We start from the raw sequence: 20,914 nt of genomic DNA, 5'->3' as shown, positions 1-20,914 counted from the left end.
CAGCCATGGTACTCCAATAATTAATACTAAGTTTTGTTTGATATATTTATTAAGTAAGAGGTCATGTAATATGGCTGCTAGTACCAGAACTATACTGACCTGGGTAGATTGTTCCTCCAATAATCCTGCCCAGTGGATACCAGGCTCGGTCATCAAACCAGTTATGGAACTTGTAGAAACCCTCTTCGGTGAGGAAGCGAGTGGTGCGGTAATTGAAATACCTAAGGATGTTTTGAGGTGTCAGGTGGGAAAGAACACAGTAAGTTCCCTAAATACATCAGCCTTTTAAATAAATACAACAACGTAGAAAAACGTCCCAAGACTGCAGCGGTTCAAACAGGCGGCCCATCACTACCTGCACAAGGGCAACTAGGGACAGGCAATAAATGCTGGCCTTGCCAGTGACACCCACATCACGAGAATGAGTAAGAAAATCAGAAGTGTAATCCAACAAAAATGGGCACTGAGACAAAAAGATACTAGGATGGGTGACCAAAAGTTTGGTCAAAGAGGTGGGTTTTAAGGAGTATTTACATACAATCATAAGAAGTTTTCAATAGGTAGATTCTATGATATTCCTTTGCACAAGTCAGTAAAATAAATTGTTTCGACTGGGAACCTGCTGTCTATCAATCTATCCCCACCAGCAAAAAATGGAATCGGGTAAGAAATCACTGTGTCTATACAGAATAACTATAAAGGGATGAGGGACTCCAGTTATGTAGAGAGACTAGAGAAGCTGGTTTGTTCTCTTTAGAGCAAAGAAAGTTAAGGGGAGATTTAACAGATGTGTTCAAAATTACGAGGGATTTTGATAGAGTAAGTAAGGAGAAACTGTTTCCACTGGCAGGAAGGTCGGCAAATAGAGGATACAGATTTAAGATAATTGGCAAAAAAACAGATGGAGACGAGAATTATTTTTACGCAGTGAGTTATGATCTGGAATGCATTGCATGGAAAGGTGGTGGAAGCAGATTCAATAGTAACTTTCAAAAGGGAACTGGAAAGGAAAAATTTGTAGGGCTATGAGGAAAGAGCAGGGGAGTGGGGATTTGAAAGAGCCGGCACAGGGCCGAAAGGTGTCCTTCTACGCTGTCAGATTCTATGATAACACTCAAGTATGTTCCAAACCTTGGGCCTGAGCTGGTGCTAATAAACTATTGAAGCGGTTTTCTTGTAGTTTATGACCATCTCACCCCCTTTGTGCATTAGTGTTTGTAACACACTCCAGACCCTGCATTCTCCTGTATTAAGTAATTGCAAAGTTTATGAGATACTCTAATCTGAGTACCAACAAGATCCAACTCCCGTTGATTGTGTGAAAATAATACAGTACATTGGCACCATGAGGTTTTGGCTGCTTAAGATTCTTGCTTAGGTTTTCTAAATTAATTTTCCCCCCAGTTCCACCCAACGACCTGAATTACTCCCCGAAAGGACAAGTTAGTGACCTTCCCAAAGGCTCGAGACACTTTGATCCACCACTCTGTAATTCAAGTTTTAAAAAGTTAGTGGCGATCCACAAGTGCTAAAGCTTCTTCTGTGCTTTAACAAGTTTGGCTGGGGACAAATCTGAAATACCTCAAAAGTACGTTGACTGAAAATTGCCAAAGTTTGGTTATATTTCACATTAAAAAAAACAAACGGATTCATGTTACATCAGCTTGTAGCAGTACTTACGGGTCAAATTCATGGATCACGCTCTCAAACCTCAATACAGAGAATAACCTGGTGGAAAATGCTGTGGAATAAAGCACAACAATGTGTCACAATTAAAACCATTTCACTGCTGTCTTTCAATACTCTTACCATTAAACTCAACACAGACATACAAGTCTATTGCACTGACCAAAGGTTGAATTTAACCACTTTTGTGAAACAGTTTCATCTCTGGCTTCCAGTAACTAATCAGTTTAGGTTGCTGTAAAATACCCCGTGTCCTGCGCATCAGCTGTGTTTTTTTTTACAAAAGTGACGGTCTCGATGTGCTGCCATCGTGACCTGGTCTTTTAACGTTCTTCGATTGTGTTTAAATTGTTATGGCCTTGAACAGAAATTCCGAGGATGTCAGAATGTGAAAGTATCGTGGATGGAGGGCTGAGGGTAAAGACAACCAACAATCTTTTTGGCTTTCAGTGGGTAGAAAGGTGATGCCACAGCCAACAGCCAGAGGGATTGAGAGGAAAAAGGTTTAAGGAAAAGGACTGCATAGAACACACATTTCTCCCATCTCAATACAGGTTAAATTTATAGAGAACATATCTAATCTTTTAACAATTGCAGAAAGAAAAGGTATTCTGGCACACTGGATTGTCTATAAGTGATCAGAGGAGAATGGCCCATATTGACTGCATTTTAGCCAGCTACCTCTGGCTGTCCTGCTGTCTGATGTTACGAATGCACCAAATCTATAATACTTGGCAGCACAGAACAAAATAGGAGAGTGATCCCTGAAACACCCTCATACACCTCCCAGCAGCCAGCTCAGTGCTGCATCGATTCTGGCCTGGGAGTACCTTACCCAGATTCACCTTACCCAGATTCACAGCCTGATCATGACCGAGACACACTTGCAAAGCAATAATTAAGCAGTGAGCAATTCTTAACCCACCAAGTAGCAATTACTTGTTCCACAAATTAAATCTCTTCCTGCGATTGTACTCCTGCTTTAAGAATGTTCTGTGCTTGACTTTGCCCCATTCACATCACAGTAGAGTAGAAGAGCAAAAAGCTCCTGGGGCACACAATGTAAAAGTGGGACATATAAGTCACATATCTTCTAAGGAGAGAGAAACATCTTACAATACGGAAATCTACTTGTAAAATTGCAATAGGAGCCGACAGCACATTGCAGGGATAAGATGCAAGCGTTCTCTCACACACTGTGGTCCCAGTCTATCAGCTGCTGCGGGAAGAGTGAAAGAAGAGGCAGGTCCCGACAGAAAGTGAGGGAAACATCAATGGGACGGACACTCCGGGTTTCTTCTACACCTCCCACCAACTGGTTGGAGTGGCACTGGCAGCAGCTTGGCAGGTCTCCCAAACCTCTTCTCAGCCATACATGCTGCATGGTGTGAGGAAAACAGGAAAAAGGAAAAATTCATTTCAATGGGGTTAGGGACTGTAATAAATCAAGGCCTGTGGTACAGATTCCTCATCCAAAGCCTAAAACGGCATCATATTTGTGCAATTGCATATTGCATTTTATTGTAGATTTTTTTTTACAAAATTTTCATTAACCTGTAAACTAGTCTAAAAAAAATTAATTGTGATGGCTACTCTTGTATTTGGGGGTTTGTACAAGCACCAGTGAAGCTGGCTAAGATAGGATGGCAGGTGTAGTGCACAAAGTAAGTAGGTCAGCAAGAGTCTGGGGTCACAGAGCAGCAGCATTATATGAACCAATACCATCAACGCTCGATAGAAATGACAGAGGCCAGGTTTCCACCTCCAAAGCACTGTTCCGTAGAGAATACGTTTTTAAATTTGACATTCGCTGCAGGAGTGTTCCTGTTCATGGGGGCACGCTACATGGAAGACAGGCCCCTTCCCAAAAGGAACAAGGGGAATACTGACATCCCCGGTCCCTCTCATGTCCTGCCTGGCAGTCAGTTATAGTGCAGCACTGGCCAAGGCCAGAGAGTGGGATGCCTGCATCCTCTCTCAGCCAGAGGAGTGTGGGGCCAATTATATCAACGGGATTACACAACATACAACGGTGTAGAAGTGAAAAGATGCAGCATTGTAGAAAAGGAAATGCTGTTCCTAAAGGGGAATCAGCACACCTTCTGTACCGGTAGCATCATACACCTGACACTTTATTTCACAATTCTGACTTCACACTGCAATTGAAAAGTTAGCAGGTTTTGGTTTCAGTTGGATATTATTTTGAATAAGCCTGATTAAGTACCTCAATTCTCTATACAGGACCGGGGTACAGCGATTCTCACAAGATGCTTAGCTGAAGGGGATGGGGTGTATTTCATACAAGTTTCCTTCTCAATATGAAGGAAACACTTCGACCCAAGATCATTTCACCCACATTCTCCAACATGATGTGAAAATGTTGTACATAACAGTTAATGGGAAAATAATAGAAGGATCAACTATTTTTTTACAATCAAATTTGGACACCCGATTTTAAATAAATACAACTTTTCAGGAATGTAGACCAGTCCAATAAAAGGGCTGGTTTTGGCATCAACTTGCCCTCACACATTCCACTATTTATTCTATCAACAAGATCAAAGATATCAGGAAATGGTTGAGTGCACTGGATACAGCAAAGGATATGGGCCCTGACAACATCACGGCTGTAGTGCTGAAGTCTTGTGTTCCAGAACTAGCTGCGCCTCTAGCCAAGCTGTTCCAGTACAGCTACAACACTGGCATCTACCCAACAATGTGAAAAATTGCCCAGGTATGTCTTGTTCACAAAATGCAGGACAAATCCAATCCGGCCAATTACCGCCCCATCCGTCTACTCTCAATCATCAGCAAAGTGATGCAAGGTGTCGTCAACAGTGCTATCAAGTGGGACTTACTCACCAATAACCTGCTCACCGATGCTCAGTTTGGTTCCGCCAGGACCACTTGGCTCCAGACCTCATTATAGCCTTGGTCCAAACATGGACAAAAGAGCTGAATTCCAGAGGTGAGGTGAGAGTGACTGCCCTTGACATCAAGGCAGCATTTGACCGAGTGTGGCACCAAGGAGCCCTCATAAAATTGAAGTCAATGGGAATCAGGGGGAAAACTCTCCAGTGGCTGGAGTCATACCTAGCACAAAGGAAGATAGTAGTGGTTGTTGGAGGCCAATCATCTCAGCCCCAGGGCATTGCTGTAGGAGTTCCTCAGGGCGGTGTCTTAGGCCCAACCATCTTCAGCTGCTTCATCAATGATCTTCCCTCCATCATAAGGTCGGAAATGGGGATGTTCGCTGATGGTTGCACGGTGTTCAGTTCCATTCGCAACCCCTCAAATAATGAAGCAGTCCAAGCCCGCATGCAGCAAGACCTGGACAACATCCAGGCTTGGGCTCATAAATGGCAAGTAACATTTGCGCCAGATAAGTGCCAGGCAATGACCATCTCCAACAAGAGAGAGTCTAACCACCTCCCCATGACATTCAACGGCATTACCATCACCGAATACCCCACCATCAACATCCTGGGGGTCACCATTGACCAGAAACTTAACTGGACCAGCCACATAAATACTGTGGCAACAAGAGCAGGTCAGAGGCTGGGTATTCTGCGGCGAGTGACTCACCTCCTGACTCCCCAAAGCCTTTCCACCATCTACAAGGCACAAGTCAGGAGTGTGATGGAATACTCTCCACTTCCCTGGATGAGTGCAGCTCCAACAACACTCAAGAAGCTCGACACCATCCAGGACAAAGCAGCCCGCTTGATTGGCACCCCATCCACCACCCTAAACATTCACTCCCTTCACCACCGGCGCATTGTGGCTGCAGTGTGTACCATCCACAGGATGCACTGCAGCAACTCGCCATGGCTTCTTCGACAGCACCTCCCAAACCCGCGACCTCTACCACCTAGAAGGACAAAAGCAGCAGGTACATGGGAACAACACCACCTGCACGTTCCCCTCCAAGTCACACACCATCCCGACTTGGAAATATATCGCCGTTCCTTCATCGTCGCTGGGTCAAAATCTTGGAACTCCCTTCCTAACAGCACTGTGGGAGAATCTTCACCACACGGACTGCAGCGGTTCAAGAAGGTGGCTCACCACCACCTTCTCAAGGGCAATTAGGGATGGGCAATAAATGCTGCCCTCGCCAGCGACACCCACATCCCATGAACGAATAAAAAAAAATCAAAAGGAAATTTTCCTCCAGGGGCAGCAGTGTGGCCAAGGCTTCCACCTTGCACTTTAGAGAAAGAAAGACTTGCATTTATATAGTGCCTTTTACGACCTCAGGGTGTCCCAAAGCACTTTACAGCCAATTAAGTTCCTTTAGGGGGTAGTCACTGTTGCAATTTAGAAAATGCAGCAGCCAATTTGCACACAGCAAGCTCCCACAAACAATGCGATAATGACCAGATAATCTGTTTCAGTGATGTTGGTTGAGAGATAAATATTGGCCAGGACACCGGGGAGAATTCCCCTGACCTCTTCGAAGTGTCATCGGATCGTTTACATCCACCTGAGAGGGCAGAGGGGGCCTTGGTTTAACATCTCATCCAAAAGATGGCACCTCCGACAGTGCACCCCCTCAGTTCTGCACTTTAGTGACAGCCTAGATTTTGTGCTCAAGTCTCTGAAGTTGGACTTCAACCCATGACTTTCAAAGGCGAGAGTGCTACTAACTGAGCTACAACTGACACAACAAAGGCTGGTAGAGGGGTAGACTACTGGTCTGAGGCTGTGATTTGCTCGGGTGGTGAATGCCAATCTTAGCTGGGTGATTGGAAGAATTGGCCGGCTGGACTTCTAATGTTTATACTCACCTCAGTGGTGAACTGGATGACTGCCAAGTCCCGGAAGGGAACAGGTGTGGGGAGGAGAAATTACTAGAAATGGCAGACCTTTTAATGAAATTCTTGCAATACAGTAAAAACTAAGTTTTGAACTTTTATGCAGCTTTACACAATTCTGTTTTAACATGTAGTTACACAACTGCTGCATTAATATGAAGTGGCTTCACTTCGTGCTGATGCTGCAGTTATAGTGTACATGCAGCCTGAATCTGGAGTTAGAGCCCAACCTGACAGTGAAGGGAAGCAAGAGTCAAAGGGGAGGGAATCACACTCCAATCTCCTCTGGAGTCAGGTGGCGCCTTAAACACCCGATGTACACAACAAGCTTGGCTTCAATGTGAAACCAATATAACTTTAGGCTGAAGCTAAACCTGTAGTGTACATGCACCCGTAGAAACCTGCAGGAAAATTATGGGAATCTTTTCAATAGCCAGGCATAGATTATGCCTAACAATGATAAATCCTGATTTGAAAATTCAGGATCATTGGTAAAGAACCAGGGCCATAGAGAAGACCACTGAAAGGGAGAAGGGGGGAAATCAGGAAATAGCAATTCGGTGGAAGCAAGCTTGGGTTTTAGAAAGAAAGGAAGACAGGGAGACAGCTTTCACAGTTTTTGAGGTCCGGGGAATGAATGAGGCACTAGATGGTGCAATGAGGATTGACATGGAACTGTAGGAGTAGGAGCCGACCAAGAGCTGTGTTTTTAGCCGTATGGCGTATAAGGGACGTTCATTTGGAACTTACAGAGCACAGCTGCCATGGACAGAATGAGCAGCTTCAGCAGAGTGTCCTGCTTCTCATACGACAACCGCAGGAACCCCAGCTTCGTCATCTTTGGTCTGGTGTTAGCAGCGGACAAATCATTAACCTGGAAAACACAATATAAAAATTGTAACATACAAATGCACCAGGTTTATTCTGGGATAACAAGAAACACATCAGGGTGTAGATAGATAACATATTTACTTTCTTTGTAGTTTATGTTTTGATAAAATTCCCAAGTTGATCAAAGTGAAGGATACTGGTGAATGGAATACATTTCGATTTTGGGCACTCAGTAATATCCAGCACTCCCATGAAGCAAACCAGACTCATTAAAGCCGCCTCCATTCTTCCCCAACAACATTCCTTAACTCCAACCTCAGAACAGCCTGTGCTACTGTACCAACTGAGATTTCCATTTCCCATTCTGGTCAATCTGTGGTCTCTGAACAGAGGCTGCTAACTTGTGCTGAATTGAACACAGTTTTGGGCTGTAAGCTCATATCTACGAGGAAATACATGCAACTGCCCAGTCATACAGAGCCCCTACAACCAGTACAGAGAGGAGACCTTCACCCCATCGTCTGGACAAGAATTATTCTTCTATCCCAGAGATGGAAAGACTGTTAAGCCACTGCAGCAGTACTCTATTTCATCCATTTCAACTCAAAATGTAGAAGATGGGCACAGAATGTACTCTGGGTGGGGGACTTCAACGTCCATCACCAAGAGTGGCTCGGTAGCACCACTACTGACCGAGCTGGCCGAGTCCTGAAGGACGTAGCTGCCAGACTGAGCCTGCGGCAGGTGGTGAGCGAACCAACACGAGGGAAAAACCTACTTGACCTCATCCTCACCAATCTACCTGTCGCAAATCCATCTCTCCATGACAGTATTGGTAGGAGTGACCACCGCACAGTCCTCGTGGAAACAAAGTCCCGTCTTCGCACTGAGGACACCATCCAACGTGTTGTGTGACACTACCATCGTGCTAAATGGGATAGATTCAGAACAGATCTAGCAGCTCAAAACTGGGCATCCATGAGGCGCTGTGAGCCATCAGCAGCAGCAGAATTGTATTCCAGCATAATCTGTAACCTCATGGCCCGGCATATTCCTCACTCTATCATTACCAACAAGCCAGGGGATCAACCCTAGTTCAATGAGGAGTGTAGAAGAGCATGCCAGGAGCAGCACCAGACGTACCTAAAAATGAGGTGCCAACCTGGTGAAGCTACAACTCAGGACTACATGCATGCTAAACAGCGGAAGCAACGTGCTATAGACAGAGCTAAGCGATTCCACAACAAACGGATCAGCTCAAAGCTCTGCAGTCCTGCCACATCCAGTCATGAATGGTGGTGGACAATTAAACAACTAACGGGAGGAGGAGGCTCTGTAAACATCCCCATCCTCAATGATGGAGGAGTCCAGCACGTGAGTGCAAAAGACAAGGCTGAAACGTTTGCAACTATCTTCAGCCAGAAGTGCCGAGTGGATGATCCATCTCGGCCTCCTCCCGATATCCCCACCATCACAGAAGCGAGTCTTTAGCCAATTCGATTCACTCCGTGTGATATCAAGAATCGGCCGAGTGCACTGGATACAGCAAAGGATATGGGACTCGACAACATCACGGCTGTAGTGCTGAAGTTTTGTGCTCCGGAACTAGCCGCGCCTCTAGCCAAACTGTTCCAGTACAGCAACAACACTGGCATCTACCCAACAATGTGGAAAATTGCCCAGGTATGTCCTCTCCACAAAAAGCAGGACAAATCCAATCTGGCCAATTACCGCCCCGTCAGTCTACTCTCAATCATCAGCAAAGTGATGGAAGGCGTCGTCGACAGTGCTATCAAGCGGCGCTTACTCACCAATAACCTGCTCACCGATGCTCAGTTTGGTTCCGCCAGGACCACTCGGCTTCAGACTTCATTAGCGCCTTGGTCCAAACATGGACAAAAGAGCTGAATTCCAGAGGTGAGGTGAGAGTGACTGCCCTTGACATCAAGGCAGCATTTGACCGAGTGTGGCACCAAGGAGCACTCGTAAAATTGAAGTCAATGGGAATCAGGGGGAAAACTCTCCAGTGGCTGGAGTCATACCTAGCACAAAGGAAGATGGTAGCGGTTGTTGGAGGCCAATCATCTCAGCCCCAGGGCATTGCTGCAGGAGTTCCTCAGGGCAGTGTCCTAGGCCCAACCATCTTCAGCTGCTTCATCAATGACCTTCCCTCCATCATAAGGTCAGAAATGGGGATGTTCGCTGATGATTGCACAGTGTTCAGTTCCATTCGCAACCCCTCAGACAACGAAGCAGTCTGTGCCCTCCTGCAGCAAGAGCTGGACAATATCCAGGCTTGGGCTGATAAGTGGCTAGTAACATTTGCGCCAGACAAGTGCCAGGCAATGACCATCTCCAACAAGAGAGTGTCTAACCACCTCCCCGTGACATTCAACGGCATTACCATCACCGAATACCCCACCATCAACATCCTGGGGGTCACCATTGACCAGAAACTTAATTGGACCAGCCACATAAATATTGTGGCTACAAGAGCAGGTCAGAGGCTGGGTATTCTGCAGCGAGTGACTCACCTCCTGACTCCCCAAAGCCTTTCCACCATCTACAAGGCACAAGTCTGGAGTGTGATGGAATACTCTCCACTTCCCTGGATGAGTGCAGCTCCAACAACACTCAAGAAGCTCGACACCATCCAGGACAAAGCAGCCCGCTTGATTGGCACCCCATCCACCACCCTAAACATTCACTCCCTTCACCACCGGCACACTGTGGCTGCAGTGTGTACCATCCACAGGATGCACTGCAGCAACTCGCCAAGGCTTCTTCGACAGCACCTCCCAAACCCGCAACCTCTACCACCTAGAAGGACAAGGGTAGCTGGCACATGGGAACACCACCACCTGCACGTTCCCCTCCAAGTCACACACCATCCCGACTTGGAAATATATCGTCATTCCTTCATCGTCGCTGGGTCAAGATCCTGGAACTCCCTTCCTAACAGCACTATGGGAGAACCTTCACCACACGGACTGCAGCGGTTCAAGAAGGCGGCTCACTACCATCTTCTCAAGGGTAATTAGGGATGGGCAATAAATGCCGCCCTCGCCAGCAATGCCCACATCCCATGAACGAATAATATATATATAAAAAAAAATTGAAATAATCTGAAAAGGCTTGTTTATCGACGGGCAACAGTAGCGACACCTCAAAAATATTTCATTGGCTGTAAAGCACTTTGGGATGTCCTGAGATCGTGAAAAACGCTATAGAAATGCAAATCTTTCTTTTTTTCTTTCAATACGAGACGTTCACTTGAATCCCTGGACTGACAGGCAAGTTAGCAAATGTCGATTACTATAAGCTATGTTGTGATTTTCACAACTCAGGACCAGGTCTCAAAGCTTGAAATTCAAGGATCCCAAGAGCTTATAAAGGTTTCCCTCACAGATAATTAAATTTAATAATTGGTGTGTGGATTAGCTCAGGGTGTAGTCAATGCATTACTGTACAAGATGCTGCTTGCAGAGTTAAAAAGTGGTGCGAGTGTGCATCAGCTTATCTGCATTACACTTTTCACTTGTGACACGTCCCAACAAAGATTAAAAATACATCTCAAGGGTTCGACATTCAGCCAAGGTGAAAAGCAGGTGACCTGTGCCAATGCCAAGCAGTAAAAACCAGCCCGTAACTATTCAATTCCAGCTTCGGATTTTCTCTCCTCCTGCCTTGGGGGAATGCCTGGCCTCTTGACGTACTACTGCTCAGCGGAACAACACCAGTTCAGCAACTCGCTGCCCTACACACTGCAATGAGCAAACTGTTCAGAGAAGCCTTCTGATAGATGAGATTATTCAGCCTTCTACATCAGTCCATACCTCAGCTAAACCTTATGTCAATTTTCCATTTAAACATATAAGGCCAGGACTGGTAGGTAACAGAACACTCAGCCATTCACTGTCAGCAGCAAGTTCACCATAGAAAATTTACGACACAGAAGGAGGCCATTCGGCCCATCATGTCCACGCCAGCCAAAAATGAGCCACCCAGCCTAATCCCACTTTCCAGTACTTGGTCCGTAGCCTTGTAGGTCATGGCACTTCAGGTGCACATCTAGGTACTTTTTAAATGAGTACCACCCTTTCAGGCAGTGAGTTCCAGACCCCTACCACCATCTGGGTGAAATAAATTTTCCTTAGCTCCCCTCTAACCTTTCTACCAATCATTTTAAATCTATGCCCCCTGGTTATTGACCTCTCTGCTAAGGGAAATAGAGTGGATAGGAAGGACCTATCTCGGCCCCTCATAATTTTGTACACCTCAATTAAATTTCCCTTCAGCCTCCTCTGTTCCAAAGAGAACAACCCCAGCCTATCGAATCTTTCCTCATAGCTAAAATTCTCCAGTCCTGGCAACATCCTCATAAATCCCCTCTGTACCCTCTCTAGTGCATCTACATCCTTCCTGTAATGTGGTGACCAGAACTGTACACAGTACTCAAGCTGTGGCCTAACCATTGTTTTATAATGTGGAGATGCCGGTGATGGACTGGGGTGGACAAATGTAAGGAATCTTACAACACCAGGTTATAGTCCAACAGTTTTGTTTGAAAATCACAAGCTTTCGGAGGCTTTCTCCTTCGTCACCTGAACACACATGTCACAAGTTCAAATCCTACCATGGCAAATTGTGAAATTGAATTCAAAGATCTGTTAAATTTGTGGGCTGGCACTAAAAAACTGACCATCAATGCTGCCCTTTGCCCTAAAAACCCAACGGATTCACCAATGTCCTTGTCTGTTAATGCCCACAGGGCACCTAGGGATGGGCAATAAATGCTGCCTTACCAGTATCGCCCAAATCCCAAGAACATTTTTTTTTAAAATCCATTATTCTTATATAAGTTAGAGGCAGTGATGATAGAATTTGGCTTGTGAAGGCAGCATGAGACGCAGAGAGTAGGGACTCCAGTTTCATCTTATCCTCGTGTTTAAATCCCTTCATGGCTTGTCCCACCCTGTCTCTGTAACCTTCCCCAGCCCTACAACCGCCACCCAACTCTCCGTTCCACTGACTGGCCTATTTAGCATCCCCCCTGCCCCGCTTCACCCAACCATTGGACCCTATGTCTTTAACTGCCCAGGTCCCATGCTCTGGGATTCCCTCCATAAACTCTCTCCATTTGCCTTTTCTCTTTTAAGATCCTCCTAAAACCCACCCCTTTTGACTTAAGCTAATGCCTCCTCCCTTGGCTCACCATCCATTTTTGATTATGCCTCTGTGAAGCACTATGGTGCTATATAAATGCAAGTTGTTGAAGAACCTCATAATTGGCCAGTTATTTCCAACTAGCTGAGAAGTTTAAATAATCTTGAACCATAACAATTACAACTTTTCAAACTCTGAATGCTGGAATACTGTGGATCCGTCACAAAGACAATTCATTGCCATTAAACTCAGAAGAGACATTTCCTGAATGACAGTCGATGGGACTAACTTCTTCCAGCCTCTCTCCTCCTGCCCACACACACAACCCTAATGTAAGGAAGAATCTGTAAAACAGAACCTTTTCACCACGTCTCAGGAGGCGAAAGGAAACCAGTAACTGTGACCTACCGCCAGACAGGCAAGGATGACTCACTAAGAGGACCACTCTGGTTTCCTGAACCAACTGAACTCGAGGCCAAGAACAAATTGTTTCAACTCTTCAAATTCTCAATTGATCCCAGTGCAGAAACAACCTGTCAAGGCTTCTTCGACAGCAGCTCCCAAACCAGCGACCTCTACCACCTAGAAGGACAAGAGCAGCAGCCACATGGGAACAACACCACCTGCACGTTCCCCTCCAAGTCACACACCATCCCGACTTGGAAATATATCGCCGTTCCTTCATCGTCACTGGGTCAAAATCCTGGAACTCCTTTCCTAACAGCACTGTGGGAGAACCGTCACCACATGGACTGCAGTGGTTCAAGGCAGCGGCTCACCACCACCTTCTCAAGGGCAATTAGGGATGGGCAATAAATGCCGGCCTCGCCAGCGACGCCCACATCCTATGAACAAATTAAAAAAAGACACCTGAGGGTATCGATGTACTCCTGTAAGCACAGTGCAAATAAGATGTTTAGTATATATATCTCCTTAACCGTCTTTCGGATGCGATGTTAAACAGGTGGATGTAAAAGATCCCATGGCACTATTTGAAGAGGAGCAGGGGAGTTCTCCCCAGTGTCCTGGCCAATATTTATCCCTCTACCAACATCACCAAAACAAATTATCTGGTCATTATCCCATACCTGTTTGTGGGATCTTGCTATGCGCAAATTGGCTGCTGCTTTTCCTACATTACAACAGTGACTACACTTCAAAAGTACTTCATTGGCTATAAAGCAGTTTGGGATGTCCTGAGGTTGTGAAAGGTGCTATATAAATGCAAGATTTTCTTTCTTTTTATATGTCTGAAGGTAAACTCTTGAAAATACAAATTTAAAAAAAGGCACCTCAAAAAAACTCCATTATTTACTAACTGGTAACAATGCTCCAGAACCAGGACTCCCAGAACACAGGATTTTCACCGTCACCTCAATGTGTTTCTGTGCAACATCTCTTCCTATGACCTGTGTAGCTCTTAACTCAACATGGGAGAGAAGGGACAAAATTGGAGGTAGAAAAAAGGGCTCCAACTGCGATTGCCCTGTGTTGCTGAAGCAGACACTTGGTGGTGAGGATTAGAGAGCGTTGACAGATGACAATCTCACAATCACTTGAGCATATGGTCCAGGCTGACACTTCAGTGCAGTACTGAGGGAGTGCTACACTGTCAGAGGTGCCGCCTTTCTGATGAGACATTAAACCGTGGCCTTGTTTGCTTTCTCAGGTGGGTGTAAAAGATCCTAAGACATGAAAATCTCCTGGTATCTTGGCCAATACTTCTGCCTCATCCAACGCCATCATAACAAATTAACTGGTCATTCATCTCATTTCTGATTTGGGATCTTGCTGTGTGTAATTGGCTTTCTGTCTGCCTACATAACGGTGCCTACACTTCAAAAGTACTTAATTGGCTGTGAAGCACTTTGGGACATCCTGAGGACATGAAAGTCGCTATATAAATGCAGGTTCCACTTCTTCACTCTCACCAGCATTCAGGATTTCTGAATTAAACTAACAGAAGGAGAGGGGGAAAAAAGAAACTACAAATGCTAGAAAATGAAATATAATGCTGGAAGGGTACAGCATGCATGTAAGCACCTATAAAGACCTTGCGTCAAATCTGCAAGTTAACTGTCCCTGTTGTGCTCTCTCCCTCTTTGTAAAACTGAACAAAATAAAAGGGGAGAGTTAGGGACACTAACCGTTATAAAAAGAGACAGTTAATGGGTTTAGAGGGAAAGAAGTGAAACAAATTTGAAGATATCTCTGATAGAAAAGTCTTCCTCCACAAGACTGAAGAATTCATAAGCAACAAGTGTGTAAGTGTAAATTAATTCTGATTTTCTCTTGCACCACAATATTCTACAATCTAGCCTCACTGGGCATATTCTAACTGTTACTGAATTTTGGGTGTATTTGGTACTTGGTCAACACTGGTGAATTGAACATTTTTCTACCCAATGTCAGCACTCCCAGGTCAAGTACAGCATAGGCTGGATGCCGAATAAAGTTCCCTCTCTACTGTCAAACAGGTACAGTACGAGTTATACGTAGACTCAAGTTCAAATATGTGCCCTAACCCCCAACCTCAGAAAAACAGCCCTAAGGTATCATGGTGACATTTCCACTTTGTGCACCAGCTAAACTGAGTGACACATTCAGATTATGTTAAAGTATTATGGGTTGTGCTGTGGACCTGCACTCACTACAAATCAAGACAACCACTGGACGGAATTTTCAGCAATATTTCTAATGAATTCTAGAACACCACAGGCTATCATTTTTCACAAGTTCCATAAAAAAAGCTTCATATTTTAAAATAAACTCAATTCGTTCACGTGCAAAATGGAAACATTATTTTCATTGCACATGACCATTTCCAACAATTCTAGAACTGCACAGAACTAAGAAACATTCTCAAGCTCACAGCATTATTGGGGGAAAAGAACGTGTTAAAAATATTATTCAATATTATTTTGATGCAGAAATATCTCAACAGCCACACATCTGACCTGGATCACCATCAGAGCAGGCAGCGAAATGGCTGTACCGTGTCGCACAGCACAACTGTCCCAAGCAGATCAGAAAGGAACTGCTTCCTTCAAACTATACCTGCCCTACATGTAACAACTAAAACATCAAGTGTACAGACAAAATATTTTAAACACACTCCAGTCAAACCCCATTTTGTCCAGGGCTTGAGTGCATAAACTAGGCTGACACTCCAGTGCATTACTGAGGAAGTGCTATATTGTTGAAGATGCTGTTTCTTCAGATAAGACATTAAACAAAGCGAGGTCCTATATACTTGTTCAGGTGGACATTAAAGATCCAATGGCACTATTCAAAGCGCAGGCAAATCTCATGTCCAACAATTCCCTCTAAATTAATACCATCAACAAACAGATTAACTGGTTATTCATCTCATTGCTGTTCATGGGACTTTGTCAGTGCTACATTTACCTAACAGTCACTACACATCAAAAACAATTCCATGTATGAAGTGCCCAGATGTTTTGACGACTTGGTAAGAAATTATATAAATGCACGGATTTATTTTTCTTCAAACTTACAATTTGCATTTTTAATAGTACGTTAGAATGAACAGATCATGCAAACACAAAAATTCAACTACGCGACTGGGAATTACCACTTCTGCAGATTATTTCTGCATTCGCTGGATTTATTGTGGAACAATGACATTTCCAAATGAATATTGTCAGGCTTGTAGTACAATCACCAAGCATAAGGGGGAAATCTACCAGCATTGCGTAGCGCAGAACACTAGTTTGTCATAACACTACTGATGGGATAACAAGGGGAAATGCATGAAATGCAGCTATTTTAAAAATATCATATATTGCAGAACAGAAAGTGCAAATATCTAACATATTAACATCCTGCATTATGGACTAATAATGAAGATAAAGCCCAAAGCTCCAATTCCCACAACTGTTGCCACTACTTGAATCAAACAGAGGCCACACTCCTGAATAATTGCCAATGTTTGTTGAGTGGGTAGGACTGTGCTAGGGAAAGAGCAGCTGAGAGACACACACAGAAAAAAACACACCTTTATCCACCGAGCTCAGTCTTTGTTCAGTATCAAATGTTGAATTGTTAGGAAAAGCCTTGCATTTATACAGCGCCTGTCACAACCTCAGGACATCCCAAAGCACTTTTCAGCCAATGAAATACTTTTGAAGTGCCGTCCCCGTTGTAATGTAGGAAATGCAGCAGTCAATTTGTGCACAGCAAGGTCCCACAAACAGCAAGGAGATAAATGACCAGTTAATCTGATTTTAGTGATATTGGTCGAGGGATAATTATTGGCCAGGAACTGGGAGAACTTCCCTGGTCTTCTTTGCATAATGCCACAGGATCTTTTATGTCCACCCAAGGAGGCGGACGGGGACTCGGTTTAATATCTCATCTGAAAGATGGCACCCTCCGACAGTGTATCACTCAAGTGCCAGCCTAGATTATGTGCTCAAGTCTCTGTGAGAGTGGGGCTTGAACTCACGGCCTTCTGATATAGAGTCAAGAGTACCAATACTGAGCCACAAAAGGCCTCCAGAAACTTATGTTGCATTAGTGAAAAAAAAGTTATAGGATAACTTACTATACTGTACAGTACCAACAAGTTTCCACAGTAATTCAAACTTTTACATGAAGAGTCAAACTTCCCTGATACCTCACTGGGAAGCACACCACAGGAGGCCAGACAGCCATCCAGACCAGGAAGGTTCCAGGTTTGATCTCTCCTATGTGCTATGAGCTGATCAGAGCTGGGTTAGCAGATTGATCTCACTGTTCTGAGTTAGGGAAAAGTGGAAAAAAGGGGTTTCTGATCAGGATCCAGTGACCAGTACCTGGACGCTGCTTGTGTGTAAATGGCAAAAGAGGGCAGAATCAGTTCTGGCTGCGACGATCTTTAATTAAATAACTAACCAAGATTCACTGTCTGGAAGAGAGCACGAGCGTGGGATAAAAAGGGGAGAGCGTGTGGGAGGAAAGAGAGGCAGGAGATTTGGGGGGAGGTGGAAGTTTGGGGGGGTGGGGGGGAGGTGGAAGTTTGGGGGGGGGGGGAGGAGGTGGAAGTTTGGGGGAGGGGAGGGGAAAGATGATGATTTTGGGGAGAGGGGGAAGATTTTGGGGAGGGGGGAAGATTTTGGGGAGGGGGGGGAAGATTGAGATGATTTTGTGGGGGAGGGGGAAGAGGGGGATGATTTTGTGGGGGAGGGGGAAGAGGGGGATGATTTTGTGGGGGAGGGGGGAGAGGGGGATGATTTTGTGGGAGAGGGGGATGATTTTGTGTGTGGGGGGAAGAGGGGGATGATTTTGTGGGGGGGGGGAAGAGGGGGATGATTTTGTGGGGGGGGGGAGAAGAGGGGGATGATTTTGTGGGGGGGGGAGAAGAGGGGGATGATTTTGTGGGGGGGGGGGAGAGGGGGATGATTTTGTGGGGGGGGAGAGGGGGGGATGATTTTGTGGGGGGGGGAGAGGGGGGGATGATTTTGTGGGGGGGGGGGGAGAGGGGGGGATGATTTTGTGGGGGGGGGGAGAGGGGGGGGATGATTTTGTGGGGGGGGGGGGAAGAGGGGGATGATTTTGTGGGGGAGGAGGATGATTTTGTGGGGGAGGAGGATGATTTTGTGGGGGAGGGGGAGAGGGGGATGATTTTGTGGGCGGGGGGGAGAGGGGGATGATTTTGTGGGGGGGGGGGAGAGGGGGATGATTTTGTGGGGGGGGGGGGGGGGAGAGGGGGATGATTTTGTGGGGGGGGGGGAGAGGGGGATGATTTTGTGGGGGGGGGGGAAGAGGTGGATGATTTTGTGGGGGGGGGGGGGGGAGAGGGGGATAATTTTGTGTGGGGGGAAGAGGGGGATGATTTTGTGGGGGGGGGGGAAGAGGGGGATGATTTTGTGGGGGAGGGGGATGATTTTGTGGGGGGGGGGAAGAGGGGGATGATTTTGTGGGGGGGGAGAGGGGGATGATTTTGGGGGGGGGGGAGAGGGGGATGATTTTGTGGGGGGGGGGGAGAGGGGGATGATTTTGTGGGGGGGGGGGAGAGGGGGATGATTTTGTGGGGGGGGAGAGGGGGATGATTTTGTGGGGGGGGGAAGAGGGGGATGATTTTGTGGGGGGGGAGGGGGATGATTTTGTGGGGGGGGGAGGGGGATGATTTTGTGGGGGGGGGAGGGGGATGATTTTGTGGGGGGGGGGGGAGAAGGGGGATGATTTTGTGGGGGGGGGGGAGGGGGATGATTTTGTGGGGGGGGGAGGGGGATGATTTTGTGGGGGGGGAGGGGGATGATTTTGTGGGGGGGGGAGGGGGATGATTTTGTGGGGGGGGGGAGAGGGGGATGATTTTGTGGGGGGGGGGGGAGAGGGGATGATTTTGTGGGGGGGGGGGGAGAGGGGGATGATTTTGTGGGGGGGGGGGGAGAGGGGGATGATTTTGTGGGGGGGGGGGGAGAGGGGGATGATTTTGTGGGGGGGGGGGGAGAGGGGGATGATTTTGTGGGGGGGGAGAGGGGGATGATTTTGTGGGGGGGGGGGGGAGAGGGGGATGATTTTGTGGGGGGGGGGAGAGGGGGATGATTTTGTGGGGGGGGAGAGGGGGATGATTTTGTGGGGGGGGGAAGAGGGGGATGATTTTGTGGGGGGGGGGAGAGGGGGATGATTTTGTGGGGGGGGGGGAGAGGGGGATGATTTTGTGGGGGGGAGAGGGGGATGATTTTGTGGGGGGGAGAGGGGGATGATTTTGTGGGGGGGGGAAGAGGGGGATGATTTTGTGGGGGTGGGGGATGATTTTGTGGGGGAGGGGGAGAGGGGGATGATTTTGTGGGGGGGGGGAAGAGGGGGATGATTTTGTGGGGTGGGGAAGAGGGGGATGATTTTGTGGGGGGGGGGGGGGGAGAGGGGGATGATTTTGTGGGGGGGGGGGAGAGGGGGATGATTTTGTGGGGGGGGGGGGGGAGAGGGGGATGATTTTGTGGGGGGGGGGGAAGAGGGGGATGATTTTGTGGGGGGGGGGGGGAGAGGGGGATGATTTTGTGGGGGTGGGGGATGATTTTGTGGGGGAGGGGGAGAGGGGGATGATTTTGTGGGGGGGGGGGAGAGGGGGATGATTTTGTGGGGGGGGGGGGAGAGGGGGATGATTTTGTGGGGGGGGGGGGGGGGAGAGGGGGATGATTTTGTGGGGGGGGGGAAGAGGGGGATGATTTTGTGGGGGGGGGGGGAGAGGGGGATGATTTTGTGGGGGGGGGGAGAGGGGGATGATTTTGTGGGGGGGGGGGAGAGGGGGATGATTTTGTGGGGGGGGGAAGAGGGGGATGATTTTGTGGGGGGGAGAGGGGGATGATTTTGTGGGGGGGGGGAGAGGGGGATGATTTTGTGGGGGGGGGAGAGGGGGTTGATTTTGTGGGGGGGGGAAGAGGGGGATGATTTTGTGGGGGGAGGGGAGAGGGGGATGATTTTGGGGGGGGGGGAGAGGGGGATGATTTTGTTGGGGGGGGAAGAGGGGGATGATTTTGGGGGAGAGAGGAGAAGATTGGAGGACGGGGATGTGTCGGGTTGGGGGGTGAAGCGAGGGCCGCCCTGACTGAAGCCGCCGTTCTCACTGGGACTGAGGCGCGGGCCCCGCTCACCCCGACCGCTGCCTCGGACACTAACGCTGAGACTCTGGGTCCGATCCCGAGCCCCTCTGCCTGCTGGGCCGCTGACAGCCCCCCGCCTCCCCCGGACCCACTCCTCCCTCTCTGCCCCCACTTTACCTCCTCAACGTCGCGCTCCCTCCATCCAACCCCAGCTCCGACCGCACGCCGGCGCAACCTACCCTGATACCTGGAAGCGACCGCCCTCCCGCCCACTCGGACCACTGGCGGCCCGAGCTCCCCGGGCTCCGCCGTCCGATTGGACAATGCGGCTGTCAGTCTGCGACGCCCGCTTCCGGTCTCAAGCTAGGTTGAGCGCGCAAAGATGTACGTGTCATTCCCGCGGGGGCGCGCGCGCGCGCGGGAGGGGGGCGGGGGCGCGCGCGGGAGGAGGGGCGGGGGCGCGCAGCCTTGCACCATCATCCCTTTTTTGTCATTTGATCACTCCTGCCTTCTACCCTACCACAGACCTTCCCTTTCGTTCTTTCCTCCCTTCCCCTCCCTCTTGCTCTGTACTTGCTCAGAAACCTTAACTCTTTTAACATCTTCCAGATCTTGGGCCTGGAAGGTTAACTCTTGTTTCTTTCTCCACACATGCTGCCCTGACTTGCTGAGCTTCTCCAGCATTTTCTAATTTTTGTTTATGGCAAGTAAAATGCATGGCCCGGTTATCAAGTGAAGATATGGTGATCTGGATGATCTGAAACTTTTTACCTCTCAAGCGTTACTCTCCTCTTTGCTGCAGCAAACGCCTTTGGCTAGACCCAAGACCTGCATGACCATGGCATAATTAGGGTTACCAGCACTGGT

The 20,914-nt window shown here is 47.6% G+C and overlaps 1 protein-coding gene across 1 annotated transcript in view; it reads right to left on the bottom strand.

The window, feature by feature from the left end:
• stt3a (STT3 oligosaccharyltransferase complex catalytic subunit A) overlaps positions 1-20,291 on the bottom strand; it is a 49,539-nt gene extending 29,248 nt beyond the window's left edge. The window contains exons 1-4 of the mRNA XM_067971069.1: positions 20,225-20,291; positions 7,254-7,377; positions 1,681-1,741; positions 100-221 (exon numbers count right to left, since the gene is read on the bottom strand). Of these exons, the coding sequence (XP_067827170.1) occupies positions 100-221; positions 1,681-1,741; positions 7,254-7,341 (271 nt within the window). The 5' untranslated portion in view covers positions 7,342-7,377; positions 20,225-20,291. The remainder of the gene's footprint in view (positions 1-99; positions 222-1,680; positions 1,742-7,253; positions 7,378-20,224) is intronic.
• Positions 20,292-20,914: the final 623 nt, after the last annotated feature.

This window comes from Heptranchias perlo, chromosome 33 (genome assembly GCF_035084215.1).
Source record: "Heptranchias perlo isolate sHepPer1 chromosome 33, sHepPer1.hap1, whole genome shotgun sequence".
NCBI lineage: Eukaryota > Metazoa > Chordata > Chondrichthyes > Hexanchiformes > Hexanchidae > Heptranchias > Heptranchias perlo.
This window is presented reverse-complemented; position numbering and strand designations above follow the sequence as displayed.